The sequence below is a fragment of the Mobula hypostoma genome, chromosome 21 (genome assembly GCF_963921235.1).
Source record: "Mobula hypostoma chromosome 21, sMobHyp1.1, whole genome shotgun sequence".
Lineage (NCBI taxonomy): Eukaryota > Metazoa > Chordata > Chondrichthyes > Myliobatiformes > Myliobatidae > Mobula > Mobula hypostoma.
The window spans coordinates 20,587,541-20,607,201 of NC_086117.1; the positions used below are offsets into that span (position 1 = coordinate 20,587,541).

The 19,661-nt window shown below is 40.1% G+C and overlaps 1 protein-coding gene across 5 annotated transcripts in view; it reads left to right on the top strand.

Annotated features, from left to right (window-relative positions):
- Nucleotides 1–19,661, top strand: part of kcnt1b (potassium sodium-activated channel subfamily T member 1b) — a 436,729-nt gene that overhangs the window by 215,897 nt on the left and 201,171 nt on the right. For all 5 annotated transcript variants that reach the window (XM_063073587.1, XM_063073584.1, XM_063073585.1 and 2 more), the window contains 2 exons: nt 9,423–9,502; nt 16,582–16,681. In XM_063073587.1, the coding sequence (XP_062929657.1) occupies nt 9,423–9,502; nt 16,582–16,681 (180 nt within the window). The remainder of the gene's footprint in view (nt 1–9,422; nt 9,503–16,581; nt 16,682–19,661) is intronic.

The following is a 19,661-nucleotide window of genomic DNA, read 5'->3' on the forward strand; positions in this document are numbered from 1 at the left end:
CTTTCGCACTACTTATTTATTCATTTATACTGCAACATGCACAGATGCAAAATCAGAAATAGGTTTAATATCACTGGCATGTACAGTGAAATTTGTTACTTTTACAACAGCAATACATGATAAATAAATAAATATAGAGGAAAAACCTGAGTTACATTAACTATATATATATGTCTATTATATAGTTAAGTTAAAATAAATAGTGCAAAAAGACAAATAAAAAAATAGTGAGTTAGCTTTTAAGGGTTCAATGTCCATTTAGAAATTAGATGGCAGAGGGGAAGAAGCTATTTCTGAATTGCTGAGTATGTGCCTTTAGGCTTTTGTTTTGTGTCCAGCACTGTACTGCTGAAACAAAAGAACACATTTCGTGACATTTGTCCGTGATAATAAACTTGAATCTGATTCTGTGTTTTCTCTGTTATGGCGAGGCACTGAACTCCAAAAGTCTTCCAGTCCAATGGTGTAAAAGAGCCACACACTGAAACAGGCCCTTATACAGGTGTCCCCCACTTTTCGAATGTTCGCTTTACAAAACCTCACTGTTACGAAAGACCTACATTAGTACCCTGTTTTCGCTTCCAGAAGGTGTTTTCACTGTTACGAAAAAAAACAGCGTGAGATAAAAAATCAGCGCGCGATAAGAGGCAGCGCACGCCCCGAGCAGCTGGTCTCCCCCGGATTCGGAACGGCATTGCTTTAACACGTGCCTGTGAGCAGCCATTTGCAAGATGAGTTCTAAGGTGTCGGAAAACTATGAAAGAGCTCGTAAGGGTGTTACACTTAGCGTAAAACTAGACATAATTAAGCGTTTCGATCGTGGTGAACGAAATAAGGACAAGGTGAGTTTGGCTTGTGGAAGCTGACGAACATGATGTTGAAGAGGTTTTGGCATCCCATGACCAAGAGCTGATACAATTGGAAGAGGAAAGGATAACAATCGAAACCAAATGCAGTAGCGAAATGAACGTGAAGCCACTGCGTGAGATTTTCGCTGCAACGATAAAGTACGACTTTAATTTTGGAAGGGTACGTAGGTTTAGGGGATATTTGCAGGATGGTTTGAGTGCTTACAAAGAACTGTATGATAGAAAAATGCGCGAGGCTCAGCAGTCAAGCAAGCCTTCCACATCAGCCACAGCAGACGACGAACCTCGACCTTCGACATCGAGGCGAGCAGTCATAGGAGAAGATGAGCTGCCTGCTGTAATGGAAACAGGCGACGAGATGACACCCCAGTGTCCCACCACCCCAACACCCAGGCCGCGGACAGATACTGTACCGATTCGCAGAGAATGCAGCAGTAGCCGGGAGGCACGCAGCACATCTTTAAGAAAAAAGCCGAAATAAACATGCTAATTAATTAGGTGCCGCCCCACACGTAAATGTCAGCCCAGATCAAAGGCGATGCAATCGGCAATCGGCACTCATCTGGGCTGACAACTACGTGCCAGGCAGCACCTAATTAATAAGCATGTTTATTTCAGCTTTTTTCTTAAAGATGTGCTGGATGCCTCCCGGCTACCGCTGGATGCCTGCGTGCCTTGCGGCAATGTATCGGTCGGCGGCCTGGAGGGTGGGGGCCACTACACCAGCCAACCTGCGACAACTCAGTCTAACACACCATCATCAGTGGGCTCTGCGCTGTCTTCCCAATTTGAGTAAGTGATACTGTACTATACTGTACGTACATTATTTCTACTTTATATCAGCTGTGTATTTTTGCGTGTTATTTGGTATGATTTGGCAGCTTCATAGTTTAAAGGTTACTGTAGAGCGCTTGCATGAGATTTTCTGGCGACGGCGCTTGCGTTGAGATTTTCGCTATGGAGAACAGTTCAGTAATGATTGTGGAAAAGTATTTCTACTTTATATAGGCTGTGTATTTATCATATCATTCCTGCTTTTACTGTGTGTTACTGTTATTTTAGGTTTTATGTGTTATTTGGCATGATGTGGTAGGTTATTTTTGGGTCTGCAAATGCTCACAAAATTTTCCCATATAAAGAAATGGTAATTGCTTCTTTGCTTTACGACATTTCGGCTTACAAACCGTTTCATAGGAACGCTCTACCTTCGGATGGCGGGGGAAACCTGTACTATAAAACTGTGTATTAGTTCTTAATAGTATCCATGGAGGAGTTTATCCAGTGTATGCAATGAACAAAATCAGTGAACACCTAATGCAGATAATGAACTGGCTTCATACAATGCTATCAATGATTGTATCCTCCAAATCTTTATTTTTATTGTAACATTCAAGACGATTGTCAATACTTTCAAATTCTTTGTAGTTCCTCATTTATTGAAGTAGAGAAATGATTTCATTTTAACTCCTGGCTGCTTCTGGCATCTCCAAGCCTGAATGCTTGAAACAGTGAGCAAACAGTTCAGAATTGTCTTATTGCTTATTTCTTGTCAACTACCAGTGACAAAAATCACTGCTTTTTCAACACAAACATGTGCAACTTATGCTATTTAAAAGTCAGTTGCTTTAAGCATGGAATAGAATCTAACGACCACACAAGTGTGTATGACTAATGCTAGTTAGAACCTGTTCTTCAACAGTCTCCTGCCCCAATTAAGCAGCATGGTGTCCCAAAAAAAACGAAAGGAATCTCATCAATTTTTTCAAATAGTTTTTGTTTTTTAAGAGCTGTTCCAGATGAGCAGCTCCCCCGATCATCTGATGGCCCAGTTAACCAGAATTCAATAGACTGCATTTTTAGTTTACTTGGAGGAACAAAGATCAAGTAGTTCAAAGCAATTGTATTTGCATGTGGGTGGATTTGTGTTTGGATCTTCTGGATGTCATGAGAGCTTGTAAAGACTGCACAGAGTGCCAATGGTTGACTGCTTACCATGATTTTGAGGCTTTTGCAATGGCATTTGCTCTCAGAATAGATACCTAAGTGGTCGTTGCTCATGGACTGCAGTATGACAGTGTGAATCGATACAGAGAACATCCTACTGGAAGATACAGGAGGGTAGGACGATGAACAGAAAGGTGGACCAAGAGGAACGATTCTTCCATGTGTACTTAATAGGTGAGCATCTGTGATTCAGTAGGATGCCCATGTTGAGTTATGTCACATGTTCTTACCACAATTAAATCACAGAACAGGACAAAAAGCTGGGATATGAAGTTATTCTTTGCTGGAGTTGGAGATATTATAACATACTGTAGTTCGCTGCGTGCTATTCTATGTAACACAAACAAAATGCTGGAGGAACTCAGCACACCAGACAGCATCTATGGAAAAGAGTAAACAGTCGATGTTTCGGGCCGAGACCCTTCATAAGGACTAGTCCTGATGAAGGGTCTTGACCCAAAATGTCAACTATTTTGTCTTTTTGCCATAGATGCTGCCTGGCCTGCTGAATTCCTCCAGTATTTTGTGTGTGTTACTTTGGATTTCCAGCATCTGCAGATTTTCTGGTGTTTGCTGTTCTATGTGGTAACTGATGGGCATGCTCTGTTCTTGAGCGCTAAATACAGTATATAGCTTTCTGTTACTAGGGAGTACGTGGCTTAATATGGCATGGTTTTCCATGATGCATGGTGTTATTGATTGTCACTCATGGCACTTTGCAAGGTCCACATGTGAATAGGAAATGTACACAGCCACTGTGTTTTACATTTTAATATTTATTGTGGCCTGTATTATGCCACGGCATCTTGCAAATTGGAGGGCTCAAAGGTCCCCATCCAGCAGCTGTGAGGGTTATAGCAAAAGGTAAACAGGAGGGAAAGAACAGAATTAACTTTGGAAACTCCATTCTGGTTGGACTGCCCTATACTCTTCAGACCATAACATCATACCTGGATACCCATTGACCAACAATTTCTGCTGCTATTACAATGTGTACTTGACTTCGATGACAAAACAAAACAGCAACTCCTGCGAAGCATTCTAAACATAAAGCATTTGAAATACTTTGCAGTCTTGAAATGATAGATGTGAAGACTCAACAATACATTTATAAGCATCTTATTTTCTGAAGTTAATAACAGACCTCCCAGCCTTGGGAGGAAGAAAGTAGAACTGTCTGAACTCATCTGTTCTGCAGGTTAATATTTTGTGTAAAATTGAATTTTTTTTCTTTTACTATCCTTTGCAATAAATACTGAGTCTGACCTAGCCATCATTTTCTATAGACTTGTATGCATCAATCAGGTAGAATCATATACAGAAAGGAGATTTTTTAATTGTGTATAATCTATGGCAGGGGTCCCCAACCTTTTATGCACTGTGGACCGGTTTAATATTGACAATATTCTTGCGGACCGGCCGACTGGTGGGGTGGGAGGGGGGGTGTTCAAGTAGGGTTAAACTCACCTCAACATGTCTTTTACAGTTGGGGTTGCCAACTTTCTAACTCCCAAATAAGGGACAAAACCCCGGGACACTTTGCCCCAGGAAAGACTACCATGACCATGAAGCCTTGCGTGGGCACATATGTGCGCATGTGTGATGTGCGCATGCGTGTACATGCCAATTTTTTCTCCCCACAAATCGCTTTTCCCTTCATCTTCCCGACTATACTGTACATGCATTATTTCTACTTTATATAGGCTGTGTATTTATCATACTATTCCTGCTTTTACTATATGTTAGCATTATTTTCGGTTTTATGTGTTATTTGGTATGATTTGGTAGGTTTTTTTGGGGTCTGGGAATGCTCAAGAATTTTCCCCACATAAATTAATGGTAATTGCTTCTTCGCTTTATGCCATTTCGGCACGAAAGGTTTCATAGGAATGCTCTGCCTTAGCGGGGGAAATACAGGACAAACCGATTTAGCCCAAAATATGGGATGTCCCGGCAAATATGGGACAGTTGGCAACCCTATGTTCAAGTTCAACAATGCGTGACAGGGAATGAGGAAAGGTGCAGCTGACTGATATCGTTTCCACGCGGCCCGGTAGCACATGCTTTGTGGCCCAGTAGTTGGGGACCGCTGATCTATGGTAAATGGCACTATCGTTGTGGTGTCTATTTGGAAGCACATTGGTGTAACAATCCATTTTCTTTGGTTGTCTGGGCTTAGATACATGATACAAGTTTTTCTGCAGGTTACTATTAAAATCCACTGTTACAGTTCACACTTCCATTGAACCAACGGCTTACGCTTGTCACTGTTATGTGCCAAGAAGCCGACAGGGGATTAATGGAAATTCAATGGAAGATAAACTAGTGTATGCATATTGAAATAGAAATTCAATCAATTATCCCTGGCAATGTTCATTTCAGTTTTCTAAGATGTTACTTTATATTCCTGTCTGCACATGATGTTGATCAGATTAGCTGCAGGTATTTTGATTCTTCAGAATTTCTTCCAAACCTCTAGAGTACTTTTACTCTTGTATCTTCAGGGTTGTTTTTGCCAACACTATTCCACTTTCGATGATTAACTGTCAGACATTCTCTTGGCAAAGGCAGACCCACTTGGATTAATTTTCTTTTTGAATTTGGCACTGTAATCTGAAGTATTTGATCTGACCTTAGAGTCTGCTGGAATAATAGAATGATAGACATATTTTGTCCGTTAGCTTGGTTTGTCCTTTGGAGAGCTAGAATATTAAATTATTATTTCTCCCTGGCTCTTTTCCCATACTATATTTCAAGTACAGGTGTACCCCGCTTTTCGAACGTTCGCTTTACGAAACCTCACTGTTACGAAAGACCTACATTAGTACTGTTTTCGCTTTCAGAAGGTGTTTTCAATGTTACGAGAAAAAGCAGCGCGCGATAAAAAATTCAGCGCGCAAAAAAAATCAGCGCACGATAAAAGGCAGCGCGCGCCCCAAGCAGCCGCTCCTCCCCCGGATTCGGAACAGCATTGCTTAAACACATGCCTGTGAGCAGTCGTTTGCAAGATGAGTTCTATGGTGTCGGAAAAACCTAAAAGAGCTCGTAAGTAGAAATAATGTATGTTTTACTTAGCATAAAACTAGACATAATTAAGTGTTTCCATCGCAGTGAAGGAAGCAAGGACAAAGTGAGTTTGGCTTGTGAAAGTTGACGAAGATGATGTTGAAGAGATTTTGGCATCCCATGACCAAGAAATGATAGATGAAGAGCTGATGCAATTGGAAGAAGAAAGGATAACAATCGAAACCGAATTCATTAGCGAAATGAACGTGAAGCAACTGTGTGAGATTTTCGCTGCAATGATAAGTACAACTTTAACTTTGAAAGGGTACGTAGGTTTAGGGGATATTTGCAAGATGGGTTGTGTCCTTACAAAGAACTGTATGATAGAAGAATGCACAAGGCTCAGCAGTCAAGCAAGCCTTCCACATCAGCCACAGCAGACGATGAACCTCGACCTTCGACATCGAGGCGGCCAGTCATAGGAGAAGATGAGCTGACTGCTCTAATGGAAACAGACAACGAGATGACACCCCAAGTCCCACCACCCCACCCAGACCGCGGGCAGATACTGTACCGATTCGTGGAGAATGCAGCAGTAGCCAGGAGGCACACAGCACATCTTTAAGAAAAAAGCCGAAATAAACATGCTAATTAATTAGGTGCCGCCCGACACGTAATTGTTGGCCCAGTTCACAGACGACGCAATCGGAAATCGGCACTGATCTGGGCCGACAATTACGTGTCGGGCGGCACCTAATTAATTAGCATGTTTATTTCGGCTTTTTTCTTAAAGATGTGCTGTGTGCCTCCCGGCTACCACTGGACCCCTGCATGCTTTGCGGATCGGTATCAGTCCGTGCCTGGAGGGTGGGGGCCACTGCACCACCCAAACTCCGACTCAGTCTAACACACCATCATCAGTGTGCTCTGCGCTGTCTTCCCAAATCCAGTAAGTGATACTACACTGTACATACATTATTTCTACTCTATATAGGCTGTGTATTTTTACGTGTTATTTTGTATGATTTGGCAACCTCATAGCTTAAAGGTAACTGGAGAGCGCTTGCGCCGTGTTTTTGCCAACAGCGCTTGCATGAGATTTTCTGCCGATAGCGCTTGCGTGAGATTTTCGCTACGGAGAACAGTTCAGTAATGATTGTGGAAAAGTATTTCTACTTTATATAGGCTGTGTATTTATCATATCATTCCTGCTTTTACTATATGTTACTGTTATTTTAGGTTTTATGTGTTATTTGGCATGATTTGGTAGGTTATTTTTGAGTCTGCGAATGCTCACAAAATTTTCCCATATAAATAAATGGTAATTGCTTCTTCACTTTACGACATTTCGGCTTACGAACCGTTTCATAGGAACGCTCTATCTTCGGATGGCGGGGGAAACCTGTACTCATTTAATTCCCTTTCGGAAGTTTCAGTAAAGAGTTTTCCATCACATTTCAAATAGTCCGTTATAAATTTTAAGTGGATGTGTTAAAGGTGTTTCCTTGATAAGTGGAATTGTAGAAATTTATTGTTAAGTGAGAAACTAATCCACCCATTAATTTCATGCTAGCCAGAAAACCCACATTCAGTCAAATCCCAACTTCACTGTTTTCTGGTTGTCATATAGTTAAAGCATATCCAGTGCTTGAAGCATTTTAAAATATAACACGTTTCCTCCACAGCCTTAGGTAGTAAGTATCAGACCACAATAAACTCTGGAAGGTAGGTTAGAAGGGTTCAGGATGAGCGGAGAGAGAAAAATATTCTGCTTCCCTTTTACTCTACCCAACAATTACCTTAGATCCATGCACTCCAATTAGTGCTGTCATTACTGTTGTGAATACAGTGAATGATGTGTAAGCAGGCTTCAGGAGGATGAATCCATGAAAAGCATCCAGCCCAGATAGAGTACCTGGCCAAGTACTAAACACCTGTGCTGATCAACTGACTGAAGTGTTCTCTGAGATCTTTAACCTCTGGCTTCGGAGGTATGTGGTATCCAGGTAATGTCAGTGCCCAAGAAGAGCATGATAACCTGCCTCTACGAGTATCATCCAGTAGCACTTATATCCACTGTGATGAAGTGTTTTAAGAGGTTGGTGATGAAACATATCAACTTCATCCTGAGAGGTAACCTAGATGTGCTCCTATTTGCAGCACGTCTCATTGACTCTCATTGACTCTTCACTAAACCCTAGAACATCTGGACAGCAAAGATGCATACATCAAGATGCTCTGTATGACTACAGCTCCTCATTCAATACCACCGTCCCCTCAAAACTAACTAATAAGCTCTAAGACCTTGGCTTCAATACCGCCTTGCGCAATTGGATCCTTGATTTTCTCACTTGCAGACCGCGGTCAGTTCAGATTGGCAACAAAATCTCCACGATCTCCATCAGCACAGGTGCACCGCAAGGCTTTGAGCTTAGCCCCTTGCTCTATTCACTTTACACTTACGACTTTGTGGCTAAGCACAGCTCCAATGCCATTTTCAAGTTTGCTGATGACATCACTGTTGTAAGTGGTGACAATTCAGCACATAGGAGGGAGATTGAAAATCTGCCTGACTGGTGACATAAAAACAACCTCTCACTTAATGTCAGTACGACCAAGGAGCTGATTATAGACATCAAAAGAAGGAAACCAGAGATCCTTGAATCAGTTCTCATCAGAGGATCAGAGGTGGAGAAGGATAACAACTTTAAATTTCTTGGTGTTATTATTTCGGAAGACCTGTCCTGGGCCCAGCACATGTGCAATTAATGAAGAAAGCATGGCAGCGCCCCTTCTTCCTTAGGAGTTTGCAGAGATTCAGCACGACATCTAAAGCTTTGAGAAACTTCTATAGATATATAGTGGAGAGTATGTCGGCTGGCTGTAACACAGCCTGGTATGGAAACACCAATGGCCTTGAACGAAAAATCCTACAAAAAGTAGTGATTACGGTCCAATCCATCATAGATTAAGCCCTCCCCACCGTTGAGCACATCTACACAGTGTTGTTGCAGGAAAGCAGCATCCATCATCAGGGAGCCCCACCAACTAGGTTATGCTCGCTTCTTGCTGCTACCATCAGGAAGAATATAGAGGAGCTTCAGGACTTGCACCACCAGGTTCAGGAACAGTTACTACCCTTCAACCATTGGAATCTTGATCCAAAGGGGACAACTTCACTCAATTTCACTTGCCCCATCATTGAAGTGTTCCTACAACCAATGGACACACTTTCAAGGACTCTTCATCTCATATTCTTGATATTTATTGCTTTTTTATTATTATTTCTTTCTTTTTGTATTTGCACAGTTGTTTCCTGCATTCTGGTTTAATATCAAATTGGTCTTTTATTATTCTATAGACTTATTGAGAATGCCCACAAGGAAATGGATCTCGGGGTTGTACTGTATATGGTGACATGTATGTACTTTGATAATAAATTTACTTTGAAATTTGAGTAACTGTAAAATCACTATTATGAGCAAATAACTATAAAACATGTATCATGAGCATAGTTACACCATCGATTTTCTGTTTCCCAAGGGTTCAGGTGGAATTCTACGTTAACGAGAATACCTTCAAAGAACGACTCAAGCTCTTCTTCATCAAAAACCAAAGATCAAGTAAGTGACATGACCGGGATTGATGCTGAATGAAACTGGCCCAACTTGTATTTGTAACAAGTAGTGTTGCCAAACAGAATTTTTACAAAAATACTCATAAATACAGTGTCTTAACACATCACATGGAAGCATTTTGAATTATTTCACTTAGAGTTATTTTATAAGAGTAACTGAAAAATACCTCAACTATATTGCACAGAGGGTGGCGGGATGGAGATACGTTTCTACCAAAGGAGGTGTAAGGTGCTCCTTCTCTCTGCTAGCCCGCAGGTCACCCTTGAGCAAGGTGTAACACCTGCCTAGCCCTCCCCCCCCCCACCACTCTCCAATCAGGGTCATGTGAAGCCAAGAGTCAGATAGTGAATGGACATATGGCAGGTGGTGCTTATCGCAAGTCCTGGTTATGCAACCACTGACACCAAGCAGACAATCTCTGAAGAGAATTGATAATGGTTGGGGTCTCCCGCCTTGTAAAGACACTGCCCAGAAGAAGGCAATGGCAAATTTTTGCCAAGAACAATCACAGTGACCATGATTGCGTACGTCCTATGACATGGTACATAATGATGATATTGCACAGAACAAGATTACACGGGCCCATATGACCAAGGATAAGTTGTCTCGTTTTTATTTAGATATATCTCTGTATTGTGATAAATGTAATAATGGAGAAGTTTCACTCATTCATATGTTTTGGACATGTCTTGGAAAATATTGGAAAGAAATATTTCAAACTTTCTCGATACTTTTTAAAGTAAACTTTAAGCCTAATCCTTTGACCACTTTATTTGGTATTGTTGGAGGAAAGGATGTTATTTTGGAGCCATCTGACTTGCACATTTTGGCTTTTATTTCTCTTATGGCCAGAAGGACGCTCTTGCTTAAATGGAAAGATGCAGCCCCTCCTATTCACACCCAGTGGTTACGTGATGTGATGTCATGTTTAAATTTAGAGAAGATTCGATGCTCAATCGCTGAATCTAGTCAAGACTTTCAAACATTGTGGGGACCTTTTCTGAATTACTTTCAAAACCTTTGATTTGTTGTTAAAGCACAGATGATGACTAATAATTTTTTTTCCTTTTTTTCTTTACTAATCAGCTTCGGTCTTGGTAGTTAGATTTTTTAAATATAAAATTACTATATTTCAATGCTACGAATTAATTAACCTATATGAATATAGGGTAAGGAATCTTTATATGTGATTTAGTATAATGTATTGATATATATTTTTTTTTCCTGTGCTTTGTATTCTTATATATAAATTAATAAAAATATTAGAAAAGATTACACAGACAGAAATGAGATTCAGAAGTGAGTAGAAGATAGTGCAGCCTTTACGAATAATAATCTCATGATGTTGGTTTATTGCAGTTATTCATTGTGTTTACTGTGTCCACTTAAAAGAGGGGGGAAATGTGCTTATGTGCAACATAATGTCTCAAACTGTCCAAATGCGCACACAGGTCAAGATATTTAATGGCCTTACTTTCAGGTCTGGTTCACTGACGTTGCTACTTCATATGAAATGTTCCAACTTTTGGCATCTCTGCTTTGTTGTTTCTAAGAATCTATAGAGTGTTTATACTTTATTAGCATATCCATAAGATTAATAGGTGAAATCCATTCATAGAAAATGTTCTGGATGTTTAAATGGTGGTAACACATATTAAATAGGAAGAAGTGTGAAAGAATTGTTCGATGAATATAGAATGCAGATGTTCTTAGTGCAACTACAGCATAGATTTAATACAGTCTGCGCAATGACAGGGCAGTCAAGAACACTGTCAGGAAGGACTTGAGGAATCAACAAGGAAGTCTAGTTATTTACCTCATTATTTCCGCCTATTATTTTCTGGCCCAACAGACAATTTAAAATGAGCATTAACTATTTTGGGCTGGATGGAAAGAAAAGGGGCATTTGGTTAGCAATTAATAATGTCTCAAGAGCTTCACATGTGCTTATCATGTTTGCTTATTTAGGGATTCAAGGTTCCTTTTCATATATTGTTATGGAATCCTTTATGTATCATTAAACATTTAATATAGAGAGTCAGCAATTGCACTCCTGAAATAGAAGCACTTTCTTTGAAGCAGAAAATGAGACCACAAGGAGAACCAAGAGTTGATGTTATAAGTTGAAGGTCCTTTGGCAGAATTGTTACCATCAGGGAGGAGGTACAGGAGCCTCAAGGCACATGTTCAACAATTCAGGAATAGCTTCTTCCCCTCTGGCATTAGGTTTCTGAATGGACATTGAACACTACCTCACTACTTTTTTTTCTCTTGTTGCACTACTTATTTCATTTAACTTTTTAAAAATATATATATGTTTTAATTATTATGTATTGCAATGTACTGTGACCCGGCTGGTGGCGTAGTGGCATCAGTATCGGACTTCGGGACGAAAGGTCCCGGGTTCGAATCTAGCCAGCCGGCTCCCCTGCTCGCTTTCTATCCGTGCTGGGTTACAAGCTAGTGATCTCTTTGGAAACTCACCCAGCAGAAGGCAATGGCAAACCGCTGCCGTAACTTGCCTCGTACGTGGTTCCCCACTACGTCAGAGAGGCGTGGAGGGAAATTGTCTGCTAACCGGAGAAACCCCGACTGCGATGTACTTTTCCTTTTTGCAATGTACTACCTGCGCATAACAACAAATTTCATGACACATGCCAGTGATACTAAACCTGATTCTGAAGTGGGAATGAGAGAAAGGTAGCTTGTTCAGCTGTTGAGGGAGGTGAGAGAGTTTATTTTAGATTTCCATCATCTGAAGTTTCCTTGATTTTCATTTACCCATCAAGTTCCATAAGATGCTCAAATCTCACAGTGCATCTTAAGCCGACAGCCTTCTGACTCAGAAGTTAGCATCTTAGCAGCCAAATGAAGACCAATATTGAAAATCAGCAATACTGGCAGGTATTTCTTCTGAACAAGAGAAAATCTGTAGATGCTGGAAATCCAAGCAACACACACAAAATGCTGGAAGAACTCCGCAGGCCAGGCAGCATCTACGGAAGAGAGTACAGTCGACACTTTAGGTTGAGACCCTTCAGCAAGACTCTTTGTGATTCTTTTTTTAAATTCATGACTGAAGATCTAAAACTGAGATAATACCTCTCCAAATATAGGATTTGCACCACTTGGCCAGAGGCCACATATTCTTTGCTCCAGTCTGAAGGAACCTGTACTACTTGTTTAGCAACATCTGAAAAAATCTGAGCCTCCTAGGGATAAATGGAAGCATCCTGGCCAAGGTGGATACTATTGGTGATTTTTTTGAAGTAGAACATCAAACAATAGAACACAGGAACAGGCCCTTCAGCCCACAATGTTGTGCTGAGCCAATTAAATTAATAATCAAATGGACAATTAAATTAATCCCCTCTGCCTACACAATGTCTATATCCTTCCATTTCCTAACATACATATGCCTATCTAAGTGTATCTTAAAAAGTACCTAATGCATCCACCTCTACCACCGCCCCAGGCACCCACTACTCTCTATTTTTAAAAAAACTTGCACCTCATATCTCCTTTGAACTTACCTTCTCTCACATCAAATGTATGCCTTCTGGTATTAGGCATTTCAACCCTGGGATCAGTCAGTCAGATCAGAAATAACATCTTGTCCTCGCTGACAGCCAACACTGACACTCCTCAGGGTGAGTGCTTAGCCTACTGCTCCACTCTCTCTACACCCATGACTGTGTGTGTCGGCACAGCTCAATAGCATCTATGGATTTGCCAAACACACAATTATTGTTGGCAGAATTTCACATGGTGGCAAGAGGGTGTATAAGAGTGAGGTGCATCACCAACCTTGCACTCAACATCAGTAAGATCAAGGAGTTGATTGTGGACTTCAGGAAGAGGAAGTTGAGGGAACACATGCCAGTCTTCATTGAGAGATCAGCAGTGGAAAGGGTGAGCAGTTTCAAATTCCTGGGTGTCAATATCTCTGAAGTTCAAACCTGGGCCCAACAAATTGACTGAATTACAAAGACAGTGGCTATATTTCATTGGGAGTTTCAGGAGATTTGGTATGTCACCAACTCATAAATTTCTACAGATGTACAGTGGAAGGCATTTTAATTGGTTACATCAACATCTGATATGGAGGGAGCACTGCACAGGATTGGGAAAAACTACAGAATGTTGTAAACTCAGCCAGCTCCATCATTGGCACTAGCCTCCCCAGCATTGAGGATACCTTCAGAAGGCAATGTCTCAAAACGGAAGCATCCATCATTAAGGACACCCACCACCCAAATATGTCCTCCTTTCATTGCTGTCTTTAAGGAGGAGGTATAGGGTCCTGAAGACACACATTCAACATTTCAGGAATAGCTTCTTCCCCTCCACCATCAGATTTCTGAATGGACAGTACATCACTACTTTTCTTCTTTTTTCTTTTTTTGCTCTCATTTTGCACTACTTATTTAATTTATTCATTTTTTTAGATGCTACCAGTCCAGCTGAGTTCCTCTAGCACTTTGTGTGTGTTGTTTTGGATTTCCAGCATCTGCATAATTTCTTGTGGTTATTAATTACTATGTATAATTTATTTTTGTAATGTATAGTTTTTATTAATATGTATTACGATGTACTGCTGCCCCAAAACAGCAAATTTCATGACATATGCTAGTGATACTTAGCTTGATTCTGAGATCTGAAAATGATCTCAGAATCAAGCTAAGAATCTGTCTACTCTATCAATGCCTCTCGTATTCTTATAAACCTCTATCAGATCTCACTTCAGCCACCGTGGCTCCAGAGAAAACAACCCAAGTTTATCCAACCTCTTGTTACGGCACATGCTCTCTAATCCAGGCGGCACCCTGGTAAACCTCTTCTGTACCCCCTCCAAAGCCTCGTCATCCTTCCTATAATAGGGTGACCAAAATTGTTGACAATACTCCAGATGTGGCTTAACAATAGTTTTATAAAGCTACAATATAACTTCCTGGCTCACACCATGGCCTTTATACATCATTTCTTTGTTTTCAAATATTTCTCACTCCATTAATCTTTGAAAATTCCAAGCATGCTTCAAGATTTAGTTCCCTCTACTTCCAGCCTTCAGTGTGTTCTCAGTTTTAATCATTTCCTTCTGGTGGCCATAACTTCATTTGGCTGGGTGCAAGTGTTGGAAGCTTCTCATCAAATCTCGAGGTCCCCCTACCTTTCTCTTCTCTTTTAAGATACTCCTTAAAACCTGTCATCTGGCCAGTTGTCTGGTTTCCAATTTGCTTTCTGTCTTGGTTTCAGACTTCATTTCACAATTTTTCCTTTGGAGTGGTTTGGAGCATTTTGCTGCAATGAAGCATAAAAATAAAAATAAAAATACCTCTTCCTAGAGATGCTGCCTGGCCTGCTGCGTTCACCAGCAACTTTGATGTGTGTTGCATAAAAATGAAAGCTCTCTTACAGGTTTTAAGTGTTTTATGTATACCTGTAAAACAGATGTCATGATATGTTCACTCAAACGAAAGTTAAAGATATTGGGAAGAGATGTATTTTAGATGTCTTATTTGGAATTAAACATGACACCAAGGTCTGACTCTGTACTTGCAATCGTCTAATCAAATAAAAATTAATTTCCTGATTTGATGTGGATGTTAGAGTGATATACTTTGTTGTGAGGTTGCTTAATGTGGTGGATTATATTGCTGGCTGATGATATCTGTGCCATGAGGTTACCAGGTTTGAACTGCTGAATCAATTCTGAATTGATCCATTTGACACAAGATAATGTGAGGTTTTCTCAATTTCAAGGTAGAATTGTGCCTTGACCGTTCTTTTCAATATTGTCATAGTTAGATATATCTGCAGTTTGAATTGCCTAAATCAGTAAAACCTCTCGGGTAATGTAATGTCCTTTCTGATTGTAACTGATAAAAAATTATTTGTACTTCTCTGAGGACTTTTCAGGAGGACTAATGATATACTTCTTCTCATTCAGTATATTTCTTGTATATGATTCCGTGCAAAAGTTTTATTCATCATCAGTAATACCTAATTTCACAAATTCATGATTCTTCTGAGTGAGATTCAAAAGTTATCTTACAGAACCATAAATTGTTCTTTAAGAAAGGAACCTTTGTCTGCATCAAAGAAAAAAATAGTGTATTGCATTCCTCCTGTTCAGATTTAACTTCATTGACAACATATTATTTGCTCAGTACCTCAATAACATTATGGTTCAAAGCCAGTTTGATGCACTGGTTTAGAAATTCAGTGAAGATCTACTAAAGGGTCATTGCATTTTGGCCAAAAGCTTTCTGATTGCTGGTATCCAAATTTTAGCAGTGTATAAAGTCCAAGTATTGAACAATACCCAATGGGCCTCAAGCACTTCTCTTCATTCTTGCCCCATTAGAGGTTGTATCACAATAATCCAGGACTGAGGTCAAAATTCATGGTTAATGGGGAAGAGATCTCCAATACTCAGAGCTTAGAGGTTCATTTGGGCTCTAGTTGAGCCTGTGGTCAAAGTGGCTTTCTGCATGGGCAGTAAGTTAGTTTGGAGAGCTGAAGAGCAGGGAGCAAATAGGGAGTTTGGTTCAGTTCAGCAGCTATCAGGGAAATTGAGGCAATTGAAGGGTGACAGTGTGATTGGGAAATCTGGGATGATCACGAATTAGGGGTTAATCAGGAAGTTGGTTGGGTTCGGGGTTGTAGTTGTAATTGGTTTTGAAGTTTGTGGATGATACTGATGGGTGGGAGTGGGTTCCCCAGATGATTGGTGGCTAAGGAGGGGGATTAACCGGCCTTTTGAAGTTTCCAGCCAAAAGCTGGGATCTACTCCATTTAGTGCTGTTTGTTCAAAGATTGTCCAACTGGAGACTTCAACAGAGTGTGATCTCATTTCCTCAGAAATGCTTTGGAGCTGATGTGAATCACAAGTGAAAGGGCCTGAACAAGTTTCCAGTTTGATTCAGTTTGACCTGGAAATTACATTTTAATCAGAGTTGATTTAAAAAAAAAGCTGCATGTATAAATTTCTCAACCTATATTAATTAGGTCAGTAATTGAAAAAGAGTCCAAAGTAAAGGGTGCTTTCTCTTTCTCTGCAGGTTTAAGAATACGCCTCTTTAACTTCTCCTTGAAGGTGCTTACGTGTGTTTTGTACATTGTACGAGTTTTGCTGGATCACCCTGAAGAAGGAATTGGATGGTAAGATATTAGTTCTTATTAAAGCAGCTAGGATCACAATTCATGCATATCCTTAGTTAAATGTCTCGTACAATACTGGCAGTGACTCATTGCATTAGGGATTTTACTTTTCTTGGTGCGCCTCCATCTTTGTTGGTGATCACACTAAGATGTTCAATCAAAGTTAATACTGTGATACTAATGAAAGAAACAGACTATCAAATATTTTTGGTTTTCATGCCTAGGTCATAGTTGTAATATGCTGAATAATGTGTGTGTGTTCGCTCGGAATATCCTTTAGGCTCTGTGTGGTGCAACTCTGCTTTGTAATCCAGAGCTAGTGAATTTCCATCATGCATCAATTATGTCCAGGAATTCCCAACCTTTTTTATGCCATAGATTCATACCATTAACTGAAGGGTCTTCGGACCCCAGGTTGGGAACCCCTGAATTAAGTGATCACTAAATTTAAAACAATGGTATTAGACAAATATAACAGTTAAAATTATGTTACTTAAAATAACCGAGAAGTTACAGTACACGAAAAGGCCATTCAGTCAGTGACCCCACACCTAACCCCCAGATGAGCCTCCACTTTCCTTGCTTCGCTTCAACTCACTAAATTGAAAATGTAAGTCTGAAGTACATTTAAATTCCTTTCTTTGAAACATCAGCTTACTACTGTCAATATTTCCATTGTCTGTATTTATAATTGAAAGTACGTGTTTAAAATTTCACCCCTACCACCCAAGGACAATGGCATTGTTCCTCACACTTTTCCTCTCAGCTTCCAGTTTCATTAATGATAAAATAAAATCACAGCAGTATAGAATGTGTAATTTCAAAAGAAAGGACTAAATAGTAGCTACACTTCCTGGCCCAAATCTTTTCAGAAGTCTGTACTTTTTAAAGTGATTCCTAACGTACAGATCAATAGAAAATCAGTGTAAGTTGAATGTGTCATTTTCTACCTCCCACATGTTTACATGGTGGGTAATCTTCACCATTCTGCTAGATGAAATTCCGAATTTGCCGCAACTCTTTTTAACACTGGTGGGTATAAATTCGAGTTATTGCTCATGTTTTCTTTGGAAATAGCGTAAATCCTTTGACACCTTATAAAGTGTTGTTGCTTGTTTTCTGTTGGCCATGTCCATTAGAAATTGAGTCAGCAGTTGTGATTTATCCCAACACAGGTGTCATCTCCCCATCATATTTTCCAGACAATGATTTTATTAACAAGCATAGTGCAATAATTGTTTGTAGAAATCAGCTCAAAAGGTTCTGACTGATGACTGTCATACTTAACTCCCAGTAAAAATAAAGAATACATCTCATTTGAAGGGATTATTCATACATAATGTTATATTTTCAGCGACATCACATTTTATTAATGTTCCTAGTATAAAAAGCCTCATTGTTAGCAGTTCTGAGCACAGGCCAAAATGCACATTTGCCGAGGGCTTCAGGTCACACATCTTTAGATGAATTGCTAAGTAGATTAATTACAAGAATTCCAAACACTGCTACTGTCCTTGTGACTTGGAGCAAACATCAGGGTTACAGCTGGAGATATACCTCCCCATTTCCTGCCATGGGAAATCCTGTGGAAAAGCATCAATTTGCTTTTGAGTCAATGCATAAGTAATGTGGCAGCTGCCTACTTAATTGTGAGATTGGGTTTTGATGCATCTTAAAGGGAGGATCCTACAACTTTGCTGTTTTACTTTTTTGCGAACATAAGATTTGGTGTTAGGTCACTATGTCCACTTAGTGCTCCATAACATGGGAGAAATCCATTTTCTAGACATTTATGTCAATTGGAACAGATTAATAGGCCCTGGTTGACTATGGAGTTGATAATCAATAATTAAGTTTTCCAATAATGAGCAGGATGGCAGAGTGAAGGTATGTCTCTACCAAGGGATTTATAAGGCACTCCTTCCCTCTGCTCATCTGCAAGTTACCCTTAGGCAAGGTGTAGCACCTGTTTTGGCTCACCCCCACCCCCCCCCCCTACCGATCATGGTCACACAAAGCTATAGGAACAGGTATTGGTTGGTCGTATGAGAAGCTGGTGCATATCACATCCTGGTTATGCAACCATAGGCACCAGGCAGTACTCTGAAGAGTATTGATAATGGCTGGAGTGACCCATCTTATAAAGACACTGTCCAGATGGTAAATATTTCTGTACAAAAATTTGCCAAGAACAACCATGGTCATTGAAAGATCATGATTGCCTTCGTCATGCAAAACAGCAACGAACAAATAATGAACACCTAAGTGCCTACCAGTCTGCTCAAGGTCTATATAGGGACTTGAATACACAATGAAAACTGACGACTTGAAACACAACAATTTTTCCTTGTGCAATGTTCATTACAAAGTAACGTGCACATGGAATAATATTGCAAACATTGATTGCTGCTTGAGTGAATGATTGCTGAATGTGAGTAGTATGTCTGACGGAGAAGAATAGAGTAACTTCTCATTTCAGATCTTTTGAAATCTGATTGAAAGGTCAGAATTGAAATAAGAGCAGATGCTCATTAATATAAAAGTTTCTGATTTAGCTTCAGTTTTATTTTTCCCTCTCCTAGGAGAAGGACTTGGGGGGGGGGGGGAGAAGATCAGTTATGTACGTGGTTGGATAGTCTCAAGGTGAAGTGAGCTTTATAGTTGAAAGAGTCCTTTGATCGTGTTTTCTCAAATGTACAGTTTGAGATCCATGTTCAGATCCCTGAATCTGCAGACTGGAATCCTATCAGCAGCAGAACGAACCAGTGATTAGTCTAAATGCAAATGCATAATCATCAAGCAGAGAAAGACTTCTGGAGTACTCAAGCCTTTTTTGTGGGTCATTTCACCCCAGAAATTTTCACCCCATTATAGAAAGGATATCAAGGTTTTGGAGAGGGTGCGGAAGAGGCATGTTAGGCAAGGATCGCAAGATCTTACATCTGCAAACGCCAGAGCCTGCTGGCTCTGATGCTAGCAG